General features: G+C 45.2%; 1 protein-coding gene across 1 annotated transcript; it reads right to left on the reverse strand.

The window, feature by feature from the left end:
* Positions 1-1425: 1425 nt before the first annotated feature.
* SOX14 (SRY-box transcription factor 14) lies at positions 1426-2148 on the reverse strand (the record flags this gene model as incomplete). Its single annotated transcript, XM_080797255.1, has 1 exon — positions 1426-2148. The coding sequence occupies one exon, from the start codon at positions 2146-2148 to the stop codon at positions 1426-1428; it is 723 nt and encodes a 240-aa protein (XP_080653381.1).
* Positions 2149-23223: the final 21075 nt, after the last annotated feature.

A 23223-nucleotide genomic window follows, 5' to 3' on the forward strand; every position in this document is an offset into this window, starting at 1 on the left:
GAGTGGGGACCTAAGGCACGTTTTTCTGTTTCTTAAACTTTGATTGTTTAACTTAGGAACCAGTATGGAGCCCCAAATCCCAAGAGCCAGCAGCAGCGTTCTTAAGCATCTTTTAAAAATACCACACCAGTCTTCCCCCATGCATTGAACTTAAACACCCACCACAGGACTCCGTGTGTGGTGCGCAATTGGTTCCCAGTAGACTCTACTTTTCTCCATTCTTTGGAGTTTAGTTTAAAAGAAAAGAAAATGCACCCAGGTCTCAGAGGTCTGGGTCGGCTTTAGTCTTAGCTCATTCGCTCCTTGAAGTGGTCTGGCCACTTTGTTAAAGAAGACATAGAAGAAGTGACGTCTGAGGGATAGATACCTTTGTCCAGCCTCTAAAGGCAAATAGCGGGTCCAGAGAGCACGATCGATCCCGACAAATCCGACTCTGGGCCCCTTTGCACCTGGCCCACAGGCCACAAGGCTCAGCCCACGCAAGGCCAGTCACCACTGCTAGAGTCACTCTATGCACTCTAAAACTCCGATGACCGGACTCCACCGACCCTCAGGCAGGGCTTCCTGACTTCAGATTTTATGCACATCAAAGGTTACTTTTTGCAATGACAGATTGTCTTTATTCAAAACGTCTTTGTTCAACAAATGAACAGAGTAAGGAGGTGAACCTTCTAGGTACATTTCCAAGACATCGTCAAAACATTTATGACCATTTAGGATGTTTTTATTCTTTTAATTTTTGTCGACTTTCTACTTCCTGACTTCATAACCCGACATTCTGTCTAAAAGTAAACTTAGGTCTCTAGGAGCACTGCTTTATACAAAGAAAATAATCATGTGGGTCCCTTTGTTTTAAGTTTAAAGAAGCAAACACTATCATAGCATGATTTTAAATAGAAATATTTCCCTTTCTGTAGTTTTAAACTTTTAAGCCTTTCCCCCCATACATAAAGAGCAAATGGCACCTAGTTGTGTCTGATGGCAAAACACAGAGACACAGCTAACTCTTCAGGGTGCAAAAGAAAAAAATATATATGCATATTCTAGATATAATACCAGGATCTGGGAGTTCTGGAGTCCAAAGCCCATCAGAGGAGAGAGAAGGGGACATAAATAAAGCAAAACTGCCTACTTTTTTTTTTTTTTTTGTCCAAAGGGGGTACAGTCGGAGATTTGTTTTGGGACAGTCAGGATAGGGGCAGCTGTATAGCTGTTATAAGTTCACAAGTTTCTGGCACCTGTCTGCGCCTTGGGTCCGGGAGGACGCCCCTACCATCCCCCTGGAAGAGAGGCAGAGTCTGGGGTGGGGTAGCGGGCAGCGGAACGGCTGACCCAAAGGTGTCTGCAGGACCCGGCGAGGCGCAGAGGACAGGGTGCAGACCCTGCTTCCAGGTCACCCTCCAGGTCTGGTGGGCTGGCCTGGGGTTACATGGCCGTGGCATGGGCTGACGAATAAGGGTCTATGCCAGTCTTGGTCATGCCCGGGAAGAGGATGTAGGCGACGGGGGGCTGCAGGGTGGAGGCAGACCAGGCAGTACAGTTACAGGGCACCACGTAGCCCGGATTGGTGGGGGACGGGTGCGTGTGCGTGTGTTGGCTGGGGCAGCTGAGGCTGCCGAAGGCGCCGTTCTGGTAGCCCAGGGTGGACGCGTAGGGCAGTGCGCCGGTGGCCAAGGTGTGGGGCACTTCACCCATCTTCTGGATGGCGCTTGAGCTAAACTGCGCGGGGTCCAGCAGGGAGTAGGGCGCCGAGGCTGGCGGCAAGAAGGCCCGGGCTTTCTCGGGCGCGCTCAGGAGGCCGTCGGAGGCCCCCACAGGCAGGCCGGCGGCCTTGAGCGGGTCCGTGTCGCCCAGGTAGGGCAGGGGGAAGACATACCTGTCTTTCTTAAGCAGGTTCTTGGGCTTGCGCCGTGGCCGGTACTTGTAGTCCGGGTGTTCCTTCATGTGCTGGGCGCGTAGCCTCTTGGCCTCATCGATGTACGGTCTCTTCTCTGCCTCGGACAGAAGCTTCCATTCGGCGCCTAGGCGTTTGCTGATCTCTGAGTTGTGCATCTTGGGGTTTTCCTGGGCCATCTTGCGCCGCTGGCCTCGGGACCATACCATGAAGGCGTTCATGGGTCGCTTGATGTGGTCTGAAGGTTTGGACATGGTCCCGGAGGCGGCTAGGCGGGTGGGGGTGGGGAGTGTAGGGGCTCTGCAGGCGAGCCTGGGTGCGGTTGTCTATCTGTCTGTTTGTCCGTCCTGAGGTCCTGAGCCGGTGCTCTGCGCTCCCCTCGCCTCTGCACCGCTGAGGGGAAGCCAGAGAGAAGCGCTAACCCCGCAAAGTTCAGCTGATCATGCCAGTCCCGGCACCCACGCAGGCCCCCGGGTGGGGGGCGTGTGAGGACAGGAGGGGCGGGGGAGGAGAGGGCAGCCAGCCGGGGGCTGCCGGCACCAGAGGGCCCAAGTACCGGAGTCTTTGGGATTAAGTGGCCAGGTAATTTGCTGGCTAGGACAGGAAGCTCCTCCTTCTCCCCCTCTCCACCTTCGCCTTCTCTGGTTCTCTTCTCTCCTGTGTCTACCGCTGTGGTTCCCTCCCCCCTCCCGTGGTTTTCCCGGAGCTGCCTTGCCTAGCACAGCACCTGGCTGAGAATGCAGGGAGGCTGGTGAACGAGAGCCAAAAGCGGCGAAGTTCAAAGGCGAGGTGGGCCAGGACAGCACGCACTCTGACATAAGCGCGGGGCGGTGACTCCCCAACCTGGGCGCCAATCAGCAGCAGAGAAGGCAAGGGGGCCCACCTGCCAACGCGCCCGGGGAGGAAAGAGAGAGCGCGACTAGTGGGGGCGGGGAGAGGTGTGAGGGAAAGACGGAGAGAGGGAGAGAACAGAGCGGCCAGCTCAGGACTGGGGACTTAGATTCCACATTGTTTCTGGCACTGTCAACAAATAAAACTCTTCGTGGCTGCTTCCTTTCCCGGTCGTGCAAAGGAGAATTAGGTCTTAGAATACAAAGACCTAGGGATGGGGTAGCAAAGCGAGTGAGCCGAGAGCGCGTGTTGATAAATAGGACAGCCTCGCCACTAAATGCAAGGACAGCACTTCCCTCCTTGTCAAAGGTCCTCTGAAAAGAAAAAGAATACATCAAACTCAGGTTAAAGAGTGAAATAAACTTTTCTAGACATACCCTTGGAGCCCTTTGGCGGCGTTCTCACGGGATGCCCCTCGGGCTCCGCCTCCACCTCTGCCCCAGGATGTGGAGCCGGGGCGAAGCGCTGGGTACTGGGCTAGCACAGTGGTGCGTTCCAAGCCGTTGCAGGAAGGCCTCGTCTCTGGCAGTGCAGTTTTCAAACCCTGGTGGGTGAGCCTTGAAGAGCGCAGCGATCCGCTCTCCACTTTTGTGGAGCGGCCAGGGAATGGGATTTCCATCATGATTCCTATTTACGATATTATATATTTAGTGTTTTTAAACCTCCAACTTCCCCCCTACATCTGTTTGTACGGGAAGGATAGCCTGGAGGCCGGGCCTCCTCCCGGTGGGGCATGGGGGCTTTCCCGTTGCCCTTTCTGCAGATGCCCTAGAATGGAGTCTCAGGCTGTATGGACACCCAGGGTCGATTTATCCCTGGGCACCTCTTCCATCTAGCGAGAATTAGAGACTCGTTTCCTGCGTCAGATGAGCATTCTTCGGGTAAAAAGGACGAAATAACCCGCAGAGCCAACCTGCGTGCCTGTTTCCTTTGAATAATTGCCTGCCCAATGTGAAATGCCCTTGGGGGAAATATTTATTAAATGGAAACCATTGTCCCAGGCCCAGCAGGACCTGCGTGTGTTCCAGGCTTATTGGCTTTTGCACCAGGCTCTCTTGGGAGGACCGACCAGAAACGCACAGCTCGGAGGGCTTGGAGGGGTTGGTGGTGGGGGAGGTAAGCAGAAAATAAGGAGGAAGGGAGACGGGCTTTCTTTAGCATGTAGCCTATCGAATTTGAGGGGAAAGCTTTGTGTCTCCTTCCTACGGTTAGACCCGTGGCAATTCTCATCCTGAGCAGGCTCATCAGAGAGGTGGGCACTATGCCCATTTTGCAGATTAGTAAACTGAGGTTGAGAAAGGCTAAGTGATTTGCCAAGTAACTCCAGTGGGGAGTGGTGATGCCGAGTGTATGAGATTTGAAAACCACTATTTTGTTTTCCACCCCACGCTGCCGCAGGTCTGAAGATTAGACCGTGCGGCAAGCCAAAGGTGAACCCTTGACTCTCGGAGCCATCAAAACCTGCCATGTAGTTAAAGCTCACCGGAAGACTGATCTTTATGTCTGCTCTTGTTTCACTTAGGCTCTGGTCGGTGTCCTGGCTTCCCTGGCAGTAGACTACATTACTCTCAGCACCAGCCCTGGCCTTCACCCTGCCCTCTAACCTTGTTCTCTGCAAGAAGTTTCACTTAGCTTGGCATACCAGGAAGTAGAGGTGTTTTCCAGCCCAGTCCAGGGAGAGTGTCAAGAGTCTCAGGCAACCCCTACTCAGATTGGACTAGCCTGCGGACTAAGCGCTGCGCTCAGAGCCTGCCAGGGATCAAGGTCTAAGAGCCAGGCAGTTTGAGTTCCACTGGGCGATCTCCACGGACTGAGGAAAGAGTGACAGAAATGCTCGTATCTGCAGAGAGCTATAGCATCTGGCGGAGACCCGCCACTCTCACTCCGGAACCCTCGGGGGACACCAAATCCACACACGAAGTTAATGGGCTAATGCAAACCAACCTCTAAGAAACTGCTCAAGAAGGGGACCTGGCACAAGTTCCTAGACCCTTTCTCTCTTCGCAGCCTCTGAACCAACTCATTCCGGTTGCCCCGAGGCAACTCGCGGCAGGCATGCGCCCTTCTTCACTTCCTCAAATTTCCTCCTCCACCTCCTGTCTGCGCTACTCTCTGAAGATCTTACACTCCCTCCTAGTTCGTAATCCAAGACTCCTGAGCGGTTTAGTACAAAGGGCAAGCAATGGTGGGGTGGCAGTTTGTGGGCAGGACCCCAAAGTACTTCCCAGGGTTCCGGAGCCCCAGGTGCCAAATGACTGCACCGATCCTGGAGGGAGCCAGTATCCCCTTGCGCATCTTGGCCTTGAGACTCGAATTCGCGCTGGCAGGGTACTGAGGGCCTTGCCTTCCCAGCTTGGCATCCCGGTGTCTCTAGGCGAACCGCGCAGCCGCTGACAATCCTTACACAGTGCTGTTGGCTACGGGTTTATTCGAGACACAGTTCTGGGCCCCTCGAAGGAGTTTCCGTGATCCCGGAGTCTTTACCGGTGCTGTCTCCAGCCCATGCCTCTACCTTCTTCTGAGCTGGCCCTCTAAGCTCTGCCTCCTCGCCAGGCCTAGATCACTAGGCAGAAGTCCTGGAGAGGTGGCCCCTGGGGGGAATCAGCAGCTTTGGTCACCGCCCGAACAGGTCTTCAGACAAAGGTCGCCTAATGAGCCTACAGTTTTCTTCGCCACCTGAAGCTGGGACCTCAGGCGGTCAGGCCACTCCCCAAAGCTGGAAACCTCCTTGGGAGGAGGCTTTTCCGCTTCCGCGTTTGCGGGAAGAATCCACATACTCCCTTAAGTATGTACGCGCACCTTTACGCAGCGCAATAACTCAAAGTACGCCGCGTGCCAGACTAAGCCTTGTGTCTGGACACCTGAGGAATAGGAATGCTGCCAGCGAAGTGTCCTTCTTCGTGTAGAAGTGAAGGAGGGACCTCAGAGGTCACGACCTAGCTACTTCTGGCCCAGCTCCCACCCCACCCCCATCCTCCCCGGACTCCGCATGGTCCTAGGTGCGCCTTGTTCTCCGGCGGCTCTGGGTCTTGAAAGGGAGCATCTCCTTCCTCCTTTCAGCCAACTCCTAATGGTACTTCAGGTCTCTTTCAAGGCTTCACCTCCTCTGGGGAGACCTCTTCGATTCCCCTGCTGGGCTAAGACCCCTTCCTATGCTCTCACTCTCACGCCCGCTCCAACTCATGCCCCTTTCCCAGCCTCGCGTGGAGCCCTGTAGTAGCCCGTGTAGTCCACCAGTCTTCGAGCTCCTTGGAGGCAGTAACTGCATGTTTTATCTTTGAGTGCCCAGTGTCCGCGCAACTCAGAGTGCAAAGAAGACGTTACATAGTTTCTTCAGCTTCGGCTTAAACTTTTACAACAGGCCTTTCCCAGCCTTGCGGCAGCTGGGCAACATCCCAGGTGTAGCCTGGTAGAGCCAAACACGGAAGTCCCGGGCTTCCAGGCCCTCATCCACCTGCCTGGCCTCAGCGTTCTGTCTCCCTCCAGCCACCACCTCCTCCTTTCTAGTGGGCTGAAGGTCTCAGCTCCTAGGCCTCCGGGACCGAACGACAGCGGAGCGCCGAGAGGAATGCGCGCAAATGGTGATTTGGAGAACACGGCTGTGGGGACGTGAGGGAAGCTTGCCACTCGGCGCGCGCCCGGCATGTTTTCGGAAGAGGCCAGGAGAGTCAACCGCGTTCGCATCGGCTGAGGCGCTGGGCACTCACAGAACGCCAGTCCTGCGGACTTACTGCGGCCCCGCCGGCATTCCGGAGAGGAACTGAGGAAGTTCCAGGTATCGGTTTCGGGGGACCCTCCGCGCCTCCCTAGCTCGCTGCGGGGAGTGACAGCGAGGAACACTCAGGTGTTTACAAGAGCGTTAATCCAGCCCATCCATGAGCGTCGACAACCTAGGAGCCAACATCGAGGATAATAAATTGATCTTGGGAAATAATGCACCTTGGTCAAATTATAAACTAAAATTTTCTTATTGCCAAAAATATTGTAATATTCGGCATCCCTGCTTTTTCTTTATCCGTGTTCAGACATATATCCCATATCTCTAAAGTGCTCAAAAGGACGCAGGACTCTCTGGTCCTATTAGGACTTTTTTTTTTTTTTTTTTTTTTTTTTGTAATTGCTGTAGGATCTTCCCTCCAGAAATCAGCCCACCTCACTCGTCTCGAAATTTTTAAAAAACTTTAAGTGTCCCTCGCAGCCAAGATGGCACAGGAGGGCATGGCTTTCACCAAGAAACAATGAGAAAGCTAACTTAACCGGGCCCCACAGGCTTGGAGTGCCTGCTACCTCACGTTTGCAAGGCCCAGCTGGAAAACCTGCTTGATTGGGCTGAAGGACACAGCTGTCTCAACACCAAGAGCCTGCCCAGGTAAGGAGAATTTTTGATACTTCAAAGTGCCTTACCTTAGCAGGGATCTGTTTGAAGCAGAGCTCACGTGATTCACGGACTTGGTGAAAACTAGAGGAGGATTGCATAACATCTACACACATATCCCAAAAAATGGAATGGGTGGGAGCAGCAGGAGGGCTTTGAAATCTTTCTATTCATTCATTAAAATTCTATTTATTGAGCACCTACTATGTGCTAGGCACCATGCTGGAATACAGCAGTGAACAAGACCTGCAAATGTCCTTCTCCCATGGAGTTTCCAGCCCAATGGAAGACAGACAAAAAACAAGAAACAAATCCTGGGGTGATTCCTGGTTCCACCACCCAGTAGCATCACTTCAGGCAGGTACTTAACTTGTGTCTGGTCTCTTCACTTGTAGTGGGTATAATGGATTATTATCAGGGCTAAATAAGTTATTATAATGAAATCCCTAAAAACAGTGCTTGGCATGTAGAAACTGCTCAATAAAGGTCAGATTGTATTATTTTATAGTTCATAAAGAAATTATTTTTCTGATAGTGTTCAGTGGCAAAAAGGGAATCAGGGTGATGGGACAGGCTGAGGGAAGGAATTCTCATTTACGTTGGGTGATCAGGAAGCTGAACACAAGAAGAAGGCAGCCTGATAAAGGGGAGAGATAAAGTAGAAGCAGCAGGAAATCTCACTGCCTGGAGAGGTGACTAACAAAGGACGCCTGAGAATGTAAGGGACCAGGGTGGCTGAAACCTGGCCATAACCTTGGGAGAGTTTAAGGTAAAGGCTGGGTGAGGTTGGCAGCTTCTGTATTACCCAGGGCCTTCCAGGCTCCACACAGAGTTTAGGTTTTATTCTAAGTGTACTGGGAAGTCCCTAGAATGAGACACACCCAAATTAGGTAACAATCCTAGAAACACACACACAAAATACTGGTTAGGAGACACTCTATTTCTAATCTATTTAGATTCCTCTATTTATGGAGGAGTCTTACCTTAAATTATGGGCCAGAAACTTTATAAATGGACAAACTTTAATTGGCCCTGGGGTCAGCTCTTTACCGTGCCTTAAAAAATAAGGCTACTCCTGCTGAGTATTTTGGATTCCTCTTATCTCTCCTTTCCCTTTGGGAAGCTAAGGGGGAAAAAGAAAGGATGGCCACAGCTCTTCATGAATCCAAAAATTTGTCCATTGATATTCAGTACATATTAGCAGCCTAATGGGTCCCTGACTTACTCTTTCTACTTCCCACCAAGTGATGCTTTCCTCCTTCCCTGTGGAGAATGACAGGCCTCTGAGCTGGCCCTTTCTGGAGACACCGAATCTACATATAGGCATCTTGACTATCTCAGACTGAGAAATAGAGGATTTATATGTGAGCAAGTGATGTTCCTTGAAATTAAAAAAAAAATCCCAGTGGTTATAAGAATAGGAGAGACATTTTGTTCTAAAATAAAAGCCAAAGGAATGTCAACATTGTATGCTTCTGTCTTGGGTTTTATTGTGTTCAGGTGTTTCACGTGCATTAGGGCTCTCCCACCCCCATTCTTCTGATGTAAGAATCCTTGGTCAGCTTTTTCATAAATAATACTCTTTAAGACTCTTTTGCCTAATGCAATCGACCAAGTTATTGGAGCATACATTCTCTTGCCAGTTTTATCACAAATTATGCACTGCAGAGGATAAGACCAAACTCTGGCAACAAGCCCCAATCAAGGATCAGAACAACACTTCTTTTTGTACCTACCTCTGCTCACAGCCTAAATAGCAGGAAATATTGGGGCCCTCAGCAAAAGGTGCAACATGAAGTGTGTTTCTTTTCATGTACTTGTTGTTTCTTTAAAGCATCATTTTTACATGTTCTGAAGACCAAACCCTTAGTATTTTATTTAATACTGAAGTATTTGTTAAGTTGATTTGTTAAGTTGATGCAGTTCAAGACCTAGGGCTTCCAGTTACTGTGAGACCTTAGGCAAATTACTGGACTTCTTTTGGCCTCTCTTTTCTCAGCTGCAGAATAGGGATAATAATACATTGGGTGGTCAGGAACCTGAACACAGGTTGTTTGGTTGGTTGGTTGGCTGGCTATCAGCCTTGGTATTGCATATCTATTGCTGTGTAACAATTACTCCTAAAACTTAGTGGCTTGAAATAACAACCTTTTATTATTTCATATGTTTTCTGAGGGTCAAGAATTCAGGACCGCTTAGCTGGGTGGTTCTGGTTCAGGGAGTACAGTCTAGGTGTTGTTGGGGTTGCAGTCACCTGAAGGCTTGGCTGACTTGGAGAATATGCTTCCAGGCTCACTCATGGAACTATTGGCAGAGTGCCTCAGTTCCTTACCACACTGGCCTCTTCATAAGGACGGCTTGTGACATGGCATTTTGGTTCCCCTTGTGCAAATGATATGACAGGGACCAAGACAGATTCCAGGTACGGTGTGGGAGGAAACTGCACAAGGGAGCAAATACTCGAAGGAAGGATCACTGGAGGCAGTCCTGGAGGAAAACCACCACAGGCTCCAAGTGGGTAACAGAATGGAAAGAGCTTTAAAGGCAGCAAAACACTGTAAATCTAAGTTACCCACACTGGTTGTTTCTTCCAGATATGATCACAGCTAATTCTTGGCAGAGTTGTGCAGAGAAACCCATTTTGCCTTGAATTCTACCTATTCTGTCTGTCAGTGCATGTTTGGCCTTGCTGGGGTTGGCCCTTACTCATTTTCCAGTTTCTTTAACACCATCCTACTTGTCACCATTTTCATCCCCAAACTGTCTTGTTAACTTCTGTCAGCTTCTATGAGCTAGCAGGCTCACTCATGGTGCTGAGAAGGGACTCAAAGACCTAGGTTTAAGGAGAGGGCTGCAGGAGACCCCGGTCAGTGGGCCTGTGATTAGGAGATGATAGGCAGTGTTATCAATACCGTTGAGCAAGGAGCCTCTAGCAGCACCCCTGAAATGATACCACTTCATTCTCTGCTCTTCAGCTAGTCTGGATCCTGAAAAATACAGTTTGATAAAATATGAAAATTAGTTAACACTCAGTTGCTGAGGAGCCAGTACATTGACTTGGAGTATGCTGATCAATTTGACATTTTTATTTTTGTTGTTGTTGTTATTTAACTTTTGGTTTTACTGAAATATCTGTTCACTTAATTTAAAAAAGCAGAAAATACTAAAGACTGGCAAGTCTCTTGCCTCAGGAAACTCCTGCTTTTTGTAAACCCCGAAGTGACTCTTTCCAAAGATAGTCATTTTACATTCTTTGTGAATCTCTTTAGGTCTCCATGTTTCTAAAAAGTGTGCAAACTGCTATTTACTGGCCTGATAGGCGAGGAGTTAGCTTTCTGATCCCACCCCCATGCCATCTGCTTTCTCTCCTCCACCTTCCTGATGAAGTTCTGTTACAGGTTGGTTTTTGTTATTGTTAAATTAACAGTATTTACATTATTATACCTATAGAGATATTCACAGTTGAACATTGTAGGGTATTATGACTACTTCCATTTCCTACTTGCCACAATTGCCCTCTTCCCCCACTTGCAAAGTAACAGCTTTGTAGCTGTTACTAACTCTCCCCAGTTAGCTGTTACTAACTCGCCCCTCATACAATTTCGCACTAGGTCAGCCATGTCAGGAAGTCGAGCACTCTAATCTCGTTCTTGAAGACATCCTTTCTGGAGCTCCTTTCCTTCTGGGTTGAGTTTCCTAGCTTCTGTCTCTCACACCTTCCCCATTCTTATTTACTCCAAGGCTTAGTTGGAGTGTACCTTCCAGTGTTTTCACCAGGTTGAAGAGATGGCATGACAACTGCATTCCTCAATAGAATCTGTTATTTTTTTATTTTTAATTTTTTTATTATGTTATGTTAGTCACCATACAATATGTCATTAGTTTTTGGCGTAGTGTTCCAAGATTCATTGTTTGCATATAACACCCAGTGCTCCATGCAATCCGTGCCCCCTCCTTAATATTTATCCCCAGGCTCACCCATCCCCTACCCCCTCCTTTCTAAAACCCTCAGTTTGTTTCCTGAAGTCCATAGTCTCTCATGATTCATCTCCCCCTCTGGTTTCCCCCCCTTCATTTTTCCCTTCCTTCCCCTAATGTCCTCCATGCTATTCCTTATGTTCCACTAGTAAGTGAAGGCATATGATAATTGACTTTCTCTGCTTGATTTATTTCACTCAGCATAATCTCCTCCAGTCCCATCCATGTTGATACAAATGGTGGGTATTCATCTTTTCTGATGGCTGAGTAATATTAATAGAAATCTGTTTAAGTCTTACTGTTTCAGTCTGGAACAGGTGCTTCTCTGTCTGGTGCCTAGGGTCCCCTTCACTTCCCTCCTGTGTTGGAGCTCCAGTTTTTGTGTCCTGTCTTCCCCTCTCAGGCTTTATGCTTCATGTTTTTGGATTGCAGGAATGTCTACATTATTTTATTTAATAAGCCTAGGTGGAGAAATCTTTATTATCCTCATTTTGAAGATGAAGAAACTGACGCCTAAAAAGTCAGAGAGGACTTGCCCATAGTTATAGAGCTAATAAGTGGTGGAGCCAGGATTTGAACTCACGTGTTGTCTGACTCAAGTGCTTGCCTTTTGCTATCTGAATCCCCTCCGTGTGAACAAGGTGTGAGGCAGAAGAGGGACTGTGGGTTCTTGAGAGCTATATCTTAAGGACACTCCTTGAGCAGGGGGCCTTGATCATCTTCCTTCAGGAAAGGGTGGGAAGGATTGCATAGGCTGAGGGGAGGGAAAGAGGCAGGTCGGGGGAATCTGTGTGCATTGGGGCAAGTGTATGGATGGGGTGGAGAAATCGCTGTGAACTAGGAAAAGGTGAAAGTTTAGGCAAACCAGGTCTCAGTGTCACTGGATGTTAGAATGAGGGGCTGGCAATCTATCAGATGGGCAACAAAAATGGTAGGTTTTGGAGATGAGGAGTGAGAGGTTAACAGTGGGACTTCATGAAGTGCAGTATGAGAATGTTATATAGATGGATGGAGATGGGAAGACACTGAAAGTTACTCTGTGCTTATTTACTGTCTTTATTCTGGGTAAGCATGTGCAATGTCTCTGCTAATGTAACATTCACTTCAATAAATTCCCCTAAATTTGTACTTTTATCAGAAAGCAGAAATGTCTATTCTGCTGATGAGGACTTATTTTGGTTTATTATTATGGTTTTAACCAAATATATCTTGCAGCAGTTCTTTGCTAAAAATATTTTTAGGTTTGTACTTACTATGCTAGGGAGTGGATTGATTCTCTTATCAACCTAGGTTCAAGAGCTAAATTCAGTAGGATAATTTTAGCAATGATTAGTCTTCAAATAAATCAGGGCAGTCCATTTATAATCCTAGGATTATAATTTAAAAGGTAATCTCTTGTATTCCATAGTACTTATCACATACTGAAATTCCTTGTTTATTAATCTCCACAATAGACACAAGCTTGTGAGAGAAAGAAGCCACCTTGGAATGGCACAATGAGGGTCACTTATGTACATGCATATCATGGGGCCAGGATTGATACATAGGTTTGTCTGTTCTTACTCTATCATACAGGCTTGATGAAATACTTGTTTAAAGATGTTGAAACATAGGGCATACTTATTAGATATATGAAGATGATTTTGAGCTAAGTAACTAGGTCAGATATCTTGAAGTTGTTTTGTGGTACTGGTAGGTGGCACAGAACCCTCTCCTCCATTTTTTTTTTTTAAGATTGTACGTATTTATGTGTGTGTGTGTGTGTGTGTGTGAGAGAGAGAGAGAGAGAGAGAGAGAGAATGAGTAGGGGGAGGGGCAGAGGGAGAGGGAGACGCAAGCTCCCTGCCAAGCAGGGAGCCCAACACAATCTCAATCCCAGAACTCTGGAATCATGACCTAAGCCGAAGACAAAACATAACTGACTGAGCCACCCAGGTACACCCTCCCTTCCATTGTAAACTGTCCTATCATTATTCTCTGATTTGTAACATGAAATCTGTGAGACAAAGCTCACTGGCCAACCAACAGTCATTTCCCCTATTCTTCCTTGTTAATCAGATCTTGAATTTTTTAGTACCTAGCACTTAGGGGCTGCTTGATTAAACCAATAACAGACTCTCCATCTGCTTGCCAGGGATGGGTTTAAAGGTGGGCATGTGACCCAGGCTGGCTGAGTGGAAGTCTGCTCTGGTGTGAGGTTTTGGGAAATGTTTTGCTTCCTTTTCAAAAGAGTTGCACAAGAGGAAATGATGCCGTTTGTCTGTTTGGGGATGTTGTTGTTAGCATGTCACCACAATTGCTGCTGGGACTAGGGTGCCTCCTTAGAATCATGGAGGGAATGGGTGAAGAGAACATGTTAGTAAGACAAGAATGGGAGTGGGAAAAGAGAGGGAATCTGGTTCCTTGAGGACTTTGTAGAGTTGCTGAATAATCAACTTTGGAACCCAATTTTGAAACTTCTTGATATGTGAGAGAATTTGTTTTTCCTTATTGTTTAAGTCCTTTCTGGTTAGATTTTCTGTTGGTGAGAGCGCCGAGTCCTAACCACTAGACCACCAGGAACAGATTTTCTATTAGTATAGTCAAAAGCTCCATATGTATAGCAAAGCCTCCCTGGTTCACTGTTTCAGGTTTTGTCTAGAATTAGACTTAGCTGAATTTATACAACCATGGCTAAGCTTTTATGTGTAGAAGCTGAAGCTCTTTTGGTATGTAATCTGAACTTTCTTTTTATGGATTTTCTGTTCACCTATACTCTATTTTCACATACTTTAATGTAGTAAAATTGTGATTATTTTTACTGACCAGTTTTTTTATGTTGGCATCTGCTTGCTGTATAAATAACCCTTCAATTTTGCAATCTAGGGGGAATAGGATTGAGCTGGGCTGAGTTTCTTTCTGTAATGTTCTTGGAACAGCAACTACTGCTTTCCCTCAGCAGCTGCTAGAAACCATGGTGTTGGCCTCAATGAGACTGGGGTTTGGAATCCCACACACATTGTCATTTCTCAGGTCCTATCCTGAGTCCTGTGGTTCTGCTGTTCTTCCCAGTCCTGTTGCAGCTGCATGGCTGAGAAGTTTCTCTGTTCATCTGTGGCTCAGAACATACTGTCTTCTGTGGGGCTGTCCTAAAGGTCCACCCCACCTGTGAAATCTTTCTTAGCATGTTTTGATGTCCAAACTTGGTTGTTTCTTTCCCATTTTTTCCACTGCTCTCCTGGCTCATAGGGAACTCTTCAGCTGGTTCTTCCCAGTCCACTGTTGCTTAGGGGAGAACACTTCCCTCCTGGCCATCTGCCACCAAAAGGGGTTGAGACTATTAGATCGTGGATTTTATGTAGATGATGGGTCAGTAGCGGCATGGAGGACCTGGGAGTGCCCTCAGGTTGGTGAAAATGAGCAAGATTCAGCTTATTCTCAGTTCAGGTCATTGAAGTGCAAAAACGCTACCAATCCCCCCTTCAGTAGAACTGAATTTTCCCTCCCTTCTCATGCATCTTAGTTGCCCTATGCTTCTTCCTCCTCCACTCTCCTGTGTACTCAAACTTTCTTTCCAGTAGTAGAAAAACCTCCTTGGGAAAATAAGCACCCCGATCATCTGTCTTTTGCTTTGAGGTACTTGGTATTTATAGATGCTTCCCCAGTTAGTGGCTCTCACAACTATGGGAGTGGCCAGGGGAAAGGAAAGACCCTGAGGACACCTCTGAGAGACAAGGGATGAGGAAAATGTGCTGAAACACAGGGCAAGTTACTAAGGGAAATAACCTTGCCACTCTTACATAACTCTGTCTTTTTTTTTTTTTTTTTTAAGATTTTATTTATTTATTTGGCAGCAAGAGAGCACAAGCAGGGGGAATGGGAAAGGAAGAAGCAGGCTTCCTGTTGGGCAGGGAGCCCCATGTGGGGCTTGATCCCAGGACCCTGGGATCATAACCTGAGCTGAAGGCAGGCACTTAACCTATTGAGCCACCCAGGCACACCTCTCTTTGTCTTTAAAGTAAATTTCAAATGCCTGTTTGAGCTTCAGTTTCCTAAGCTGTAAAACAGATATATTAATGCCTTCCCCATGGGTTGATGTTAGGATAAAAAATGAAGTTTGGCAATAGACCCAACAATTTGGAACCAAATAGAAACAAAACAAAGTGTTATCATTTCTCCATTATTCCTCTTTCTCACTATGGCTCCCAGTAGCCCCCGACTCTTACCCTGAAGTTACACATGTTATATCTGTTCCATTGCATTGTCTAGACTTGAGTCAAATGACCAACCTGGCTGACAGGAAGCTGGGATTGGCAGTCTTTGTTTTGGGAAGACAGGTGCTTTCCCAAATATTCTGTTATTGTGGAAGATGAAAAGATGCTGGGGACAGCCAGTGGTCTCTGCTGTTATCATCTTGGTAGGCTCCCCTCCCTTCTTTCTTTTCCTTGGGCACAGATTTTTAACAAGGAGTTCATGAGAACACCTTAAACTAATTAAGAATATATATCGCACCCTCTTGTGTCTTGCTGGCAAAATCTACCTTTTACTCTAGAGGCTAAAAATAGCAAATACACACATTCATAGCTTCTGCATTTATGGGTAAGCATGACACCTAGTCATGGATGAGGAGGCCATGAGATATTACATGGGTGGTGTCTGTTGAGGACTTGAGGGAATGATTTTCTTCCCTAATGAAAAAAGAAACTGTATTGGACATTGCTGGTGTATCACTTCAAAATCCCCTCAGCCCCTCTACTGGGGTGACCACCTCTGTACAAACCAGTGCCTGTCTGTGCAGGTAGGGTTTGACAGGGCCTCACCTGGGCCCAGGCATCAGAGTTCTCACTTCCTGTTCTGGAGCTCCTTTGATGCTGCCCTCCTGGAAATCCATGGGGACCATGATCTCTGCCCTCATGCAAGCATAACCTGGTGGTGTGGGAGAATTTAATACCTGTGAAGTAGACCTTGACCACTGGGAGGTCAGGGGTGATAAACCCTTTTTTTTTTTTTTTTTGTCTCCTGAATGAACAGTTATGAGATGTAGTTCATAAGGCTTCTCATAAAGTCCCAATACGTTTGAGAACCAGTTTCTCACAGAAGTGGCCACATCAATAATGCATCCTGTACTGGCTTTCTTCCATTCCTGTTTCACTGCCCATATCCGAGACTCCTATTCTTTATTAGGGAATCAAATTTCCTAACCAAATACCTGCACACAAATCTTTGTCTCAAGCTCTGAATTCAGAGAAGCCTAGACTAAAAATTCTTCTAAGAGAGATTTTTCTCTCTCTTTCTTTTCTTCCCCTTCCAACCTTCTCCTCCCTTCTCGTTCCTTCTAGTTGTCTCATAGGGATGAGGTATGTGGAACAACAGCAACCATTTTGTGACCACGAGGAGAAAGTGCAGGGAATCACTGAATAGCTGAGGTAGAGTCTTTACATTGGTGAGCCACTGAACCAAGCCAGAAATGATCTACCTTAGATGTTTCTGTTATGTGAGAAAAGTAAACAACAATTATTTAAACCACTTCTAGTTGAATATTATGGTACTTGTAGCTGAAAACATTTTAACAGAGTCCATGAAACCATTCACTTATAGATGAATATATAAAACCACATTTATTCATACTTAAAACACGTATTAATTCATACTTGTTTTTCAAATGCATGTTAGTGAAATACAAATTCGTTTAAAAGGAGAGGCAAGCACTATTGTTTGGTGCCTGACATGTATTCTGCCCTTCTTCATAATAGAACCCATCCACCCTTTTCCTTGCCCTTAAGAGGCTGGGGGAAGTGGACCTCACTCCCAGCTCTAGTAGTGAGCCTGGTCTGTTTCAGTCTAATCCTACTCTATGATCATCATTGGTCCAGGAATGGGCTTATGCACATATTTAGGCCAATGAAACTTGAGAAGGTTTCTAAGAAGCTTCTGGGGACCCTTTCCCTTCCACAAAAGAGAACTACAGGAAGAGGTAGATTTTCATAGCTTTCACATATGTGTCTGAATGTGGTAGCTGGAGTGCCACCGCTGTTGTGCTGCCAGTCTGGGGACAAAACCCACAGTGAGGGGGCACCTGGGTGGCTCAGTGGGTTAAAGCCTCTGCCTTGGACTCAGGTCATGATCCCAGGGTCCTGGGATCGAGCCCCACATCGGGCTCTCTGCTCCGCGGGGATCCTGCTTCCCCACCCCACTCTCTCTGCCTGCCTCTCTGCCTACTTGTGATTTCTGTCAAATAAATAAATAAAATCTTAAAAAAAAACAAACCCACAGTGAGGAGACAGAATTGCATGACAGAAAGACCCTGGGGCCATGATGATGATAGTGATCTGGTGAATCAGCTCTCTCTGAAGTCCTTTCTCTGGTCTTTCTGTTGTATGATATTATATATGTATATACATATATACCTATACATATGTACATATATACAAGAATATATATATTCTTTTTGTTGAAGGCAGGTTGAATCTTGATTTCTGTGTCTTGCCACAAAAGCATCCTAACTGTTTTAAATTGTTACTAATTTAGTTTAACTTTTTGTTCCATGTTTTCTCAGTTATCAGGTACTCAAAGCTTATCCCCAATCATGCTGAAATCTGTGAAGTATTGGGATGTTAGAAGGGACCTATAGCCCCTCCAGTTGGGAATGGTTATGTCAGAGTATCTCTCAAGCCTGTTGCACACCTCCTCTTTTGGTTCTTATTGGCTTTTTTTCCCTTTCTCCTCCTCCAAGGTCTTAGAGGGTATTCAGGGTGAGAAATCAAGAAAGAATTTGCAAGGGTACTGCCAGGCTACCTTTGCCAATGCAAGGGAGAGGGTTTATCCGGAGGAGGGTAGAGTGAAAACTGCTTTGGGCAGAGCTTCATTCTTGATGGCCACTCAGTAATTGGCTGGTTTTAATGAGCTTTTCTGGGAAGGACAAGAGGTAGATTTTGTAACTGCTTAGTAGGAACTAGCTCCAAAGATGTGGAGTAACCTGTTCATGGTGGAAAATTCAAGTAAATTACACTCAACTCAGTGAATTTACTCTGAGACCTAATATGGTCAGTGATGCATGAACTACCATAGTATATAGTTCCCACTCCTGCCATTAAAGCCCAAGAGCAGTTATGTAATATACAAGATGCCACCTTATGCTACATGAAACATGCTACCAAAATGGTTGACAAGTAAATTGTAACATCTAAGAAGCAAAAACTACTGGCTCTTCAGACTTTGAGAGCTTACAATCCAGCTTGGGGAAACTTTGCTCTGCTATCGCCATTTGAACTGACTGATAAAACCAAGAACATCTCTAGGTGGGGTGAAAATGGAATAAAGTGTGCAGAGACTGGCTCTACCAGATGTTAGTAAGTGTTCTGAGAAATATGTTTCCTGAAATCCAATTCTTTTAGGAAACCCTAAGTTTCCTAGGTTAAAAGTAGGTATAAGGTTCCTTTACTGCAGGTTTTCTGTGGCCTTTATTTCATATGCTAGTGGACATTGTGAATCTTTAAGAGAAGAATCCTATATGAATCTTCCCAAATTCATTTGGTCAAGTAATTCTTTTCCTTTTCTTTTTTCTTTTCCTTTTCTTCCTCTTCCCTTTTGCTTACCCTTCCCCTTCCCTTTCCCCTTCCGTCCCCTCCCCCCACACCTCTTTCTGTCAAGGAATTCTTTCTTCAGAGGTCTGATCTTGTGGACTATCTTTTAGGGAACATTAGTCTAGCCTAATGGAATCTAATAATAGGGTCCTCTCTAAAAATGAAGCACCTGCAACTACAAATAGTGGATTATTTGTTGCGAATGTAAAACTATCACATAACTGAAATTAAAATCAACCTACTACATTTCTTTTCTTTTTTTTTTTTTTCAAAGATTTTATTCATTTATTTGTCAGAGAGAGCACAAGCAGAGGGAACAGCAGGCAGAGGGAGAGGCAGGCTCCCTACCAAGCAAGGAGCCCCATTCTGAATTGGCGTTTTCTCTTACAGCTTCACAAAATTTTCCTTTTGGTTATCACTTATGTGTTGTTGTTTTTTTTTTTTTTCATGAAATTTCAGCTTGTGGTGTTTTATTTTGACTTTATTTTGTTTAAATATTTAATTTATTTATTTGACAGAGAGAGATAGCAAGAGAGAGAGCACAATCAGGGGGCAGCAGCAGGCAGAGAGAGAGCTGGATTCAGGGCTCAATCCCAGGACCCTGGGATCATGACCTGAGCTGAAGGCAGATGCTTAACCGACTGAGCCACCCAGGCTTCCTTGTCCTCCTATATTTCTGATACTTTGCCCTGTTTAGAATCTCTCTTTTGGGAATAATAGCTAACAACATGATCAGTTTACTTTGGGAGTAACACTTCAGTCAACAGTGTCTCTGAGTATGACCAATGTGCTTTCTCCAAGAACATCTTACATTGGAAAACTATTTGTGGTTTTCCCAGAACAGTATCTGACACCCAGCAGGAATGAATGCTTCAGTTGAGAAGACTGAGACCCCTCTCATTTGACCATTATTTTCTCCCCACTGGGGGTTAAAGAAAACCTCTCAGATCCCCAGAGATTCTTATGATCTAAAATGTGAAAAGACTTTGGATGTCCTGTGGCTAGTGGTGAAATCTCTACCTATGTGGATGAGAAGCACAGGTAGAATAGTGTAAACCCATACCAGCCAGCCTTTCGGTTAAGTGAGATTCTTGTTTAAAATGCCTGCCCGAGTAATGAAAATATATCAAGTTATTGAATTCCGTGCAGGAAGAATTTTGTGCAGTTACTTATAGTTAACATAGTGGTTTCCTCATGTTTCAGGAAGCAGAGCATTGTCTGGTAAGTGATGGTAAGCAAAGATGACCTGTAGGCAATTGCTGTAGGTATACTCAGCAGACCCACTCACCAGGAAGTCAATCTCTAGGAGGGTAGGCTATGAAGAGGGAAAATGACAGTGATATGTCAGCTGATGTCCAGAACTAACAGTGGGTGACATCACCCTGGAGCAAGAGAAGAAACAATTATTCATGTTACCTAGAGCAATAGTTCCTAAACACAAGTCAGTTTTTCTCTTGTAGGTAAATGAAAGAACTAAGAAAAGAAAGGTTATATGGTGATCTTTTCTTGTCTAAAATTTAAAGGATGAGATTATTTCCTCATTCTTAAAAACATACATGTCCTTGGTTAGGAAATGATAGTAGGTAGGGGCGCCTTGGTGGCTCAATGGGTTAAAGCCTCTGCCTTCGGCTCAGGTCATGATCCCAGGGTCCTGGGATCGAGCCCCACATCGGGCTCTCTGCTCCGTGGAGAGCCTGCTTCCTCCTCTCTCTCCCTGTCTGCCTCTCTTGCCTACTTGTAATCTGTCAAATAAATAAATAAAATCTTAGGAAATGATAGTAGGTAGTAGCCTTTTTTTAAAAAAAGTTTTAATATAGCTGACCAAATAAAAAGTTACTAACTCTTATGTTAGTCTCATGGCTTTAAATTTTTGTGTGTTACATTTTTCTTGTGCTTTGTTTGAAATTACACTGTTCCATGTATGGGAACCACTGCTCTGAAGCTGTTGAGAACTTGGTCAAGAGTTTCATGTTAGGTTGCAAGATAATGAGAGCAGGAGAGAAAGAGGCATAGAAATGACTTGGAGGATGTGAAAGTGAAGAAGAGAACAATGAGGGTTCTCAAGGCAAATTTGAAATATAATATTAAAATGCCATGTTTTAGGTACGTTAGTTAGGCAGAAGTAATGGTGATATAGCTATGATGCTGCCAGGGCAGTTGTGATGGTCCAGCTCCCTCAGGGTTGGTTCTGGTCCTCTATCCTGAGCAGATCTGTGCTTATCAGCCTTGAGGGAAAGAAGCCAGCTCTTTCTTGTTAAGAAGAGGGTTACAAAGTTAATTGCTCTTATTTTAAGCACAAAAATTTAAGTTTATTATAAAATATTCTGAAAATTGCCCATGATTCTGCTACCTATTAAGTGTTAGTTAGAAGTTAGCAAATCATATTTTTTTCCTGATAAAGAATTTTTTATCAAAAATGGTGAGATGCATGTTTTGAAATCCTAGGATAAGAAGCTGCTGGACTCAAGCTATTAAGGTTTTATTAGCCCTATCTAATCATGATACTAAGATACTTCATATATGAGCTTTGATTATAAGAGAATGATATTAAAAAATGCATGATTGATGAAATCTGTCTCATTTCTCTATAGTAATATTATGGACATGAACAGAAACTTTTAATAGGGAAGGAATGTGTTAACTTTGGAGTCAAAATGATTTCAATCTCTCAAGCATAGGCAAGTCACCTAACCTTTCTGAGCCTCAGATTCTTTAACTATAAAATGAGGACAATAAAAGTTGCAGCCTGAGGAAATTATGTTCAATATGATGAGCTGAGAAAATGCTAAAATCTTCCACTCATGCACTGAATCACCAAAGTGATAATAAATATATACCCAAGCTTTAAAACAACAAAGAAGACTGTCTGTGTACTATAAACAGAGAATCCTTAATGGAAAAAGTGGAACAGGAACCAGATCAATAAACAGAGACCATCATACCACTCCCGAGGGCCCAGGTGGTCTCTGGGTTTTTGTATCATATTCTCTGAGTCTGAAGTGCCCCATCAAGAGGCTATAGGCTATGTAAGTGACCCACAACAAAGTGACCATTAACTCAGGGAAGTCACCTCAAAAGAAGAGGGACAATGTGACAGATTATATTTTCTTAATTGGCTATAATAATGTCTCCATTTCACATTCTATTCTCATAATGTTACTTTGACATACCTTCCACTGAGAGATGGAATCTAGGTTTCTATTTCTTAAATTTTGGCAGGTTTTTGGCTATGGCAGAAGTAGTTATGGGACTTCCAAAGCTAAGTCATAAAAGGGAATACAGGTTCCACCCAGGTCTCTCAGGACACTTGCTTTTGGAACTAAACTACTCCACACAGAAGCCCAAGCACTCCATTGTGGAGGCTCAGATGAAGAGAAACCAAAGCCCCTGATTCTCAGTCTGGGCTGAGTTTTAACGGATAGAAAACACCAACTGGCCCATCACATGAGACTATCTAATTTATCTGCTTAGAGCCATCAGAAAAAAAAAAAAAAAAAGAACCCTCGATTTATGGTTTGAATAGCACATTGAACTAGCTGAAGAGTGAATCAGTGAGCTGAGAAATTCTTCCAGAATGTTATATAAAGAGAATAAGAGATCAGAAATAAGGAATGATAATGAAGGAAATGATACAGTCCTAGCTTAACTGAAGTGAAGAAACCAACAGAAAGACAGCAGCAGCCCTTACCTGTAGATGAGCATCCCACAAGCATTCCAAGGGTGTAAATCCATACAACTGTGACTATCCATACTACTACACCTGACTACTATGCCAGTGTGCTCCAGAGTACACAGTTTAGCCCAGCTTCTACCAAGAATGTAAAAATAAATTTCACTTTCCCACAAAATGTTTTTATTTTTCTTTTATAAACTTTGTTTCACTTTTGTTCTCTGGCAATCAATTTGTATGTGTTTGATCTTCCTCTTAGTCAAGTAAATTTCAGCTGTGCTTTAACTAAACAATGTTTGTTATGACAAAAGTATGAAAAAAAAAAAGAAAAAATGGAAATAGGTAAGGAAATTAAAATATTCTAATAAAAGTCCCAGGGAGAAAAAGTGCAGAGAATGGAAGAAAGGCAATATTTTAAAAAATAATTGAAAATTTGCCAACACCTGAGATGGTCTTAAGTTTTCAGATTATAGAGCCCATCAAATGCTGAACAAGATGAATAAAAATAAACCCATATTTAGACACATTGTTTTCTTAAGAAATATTTTATTTATTTATTTGAGAGAGAACTAGAGAGCATGTGACCACAAGCAGTGGGGAGGGGCAGAGGGAAAGGGAGAAGCTTAACAGGGAACCTGGTGTGGAGCTCAATCCCAGGACCCTAGGATCATGACTTGAGTCGAAGGCAGATGCCCAACCAAGGTGCACCATGCTTAGACACATTGTATGAAACTTAAAAACATGGGGTACCTGGGTGGCTCAGTGGGTTAGGGCCTCTGCCTTCGGCTCAGGTCATGATCCCAGGGTCCTGGGATCCAGCCCTGCGTCGGGCTCTCTGCTCTTTGGGGAGCCT

The sequence above is a fragment of the Martes martes genome (assembly GCF_963455335.1).
Source record: "Martes martes genome assembly, chromosome: 1".
NCBI lineage: Eukaryota > Metazoa > Chordata > Mammalia > Carnivora > Mustelidae > Martes > Martes martes.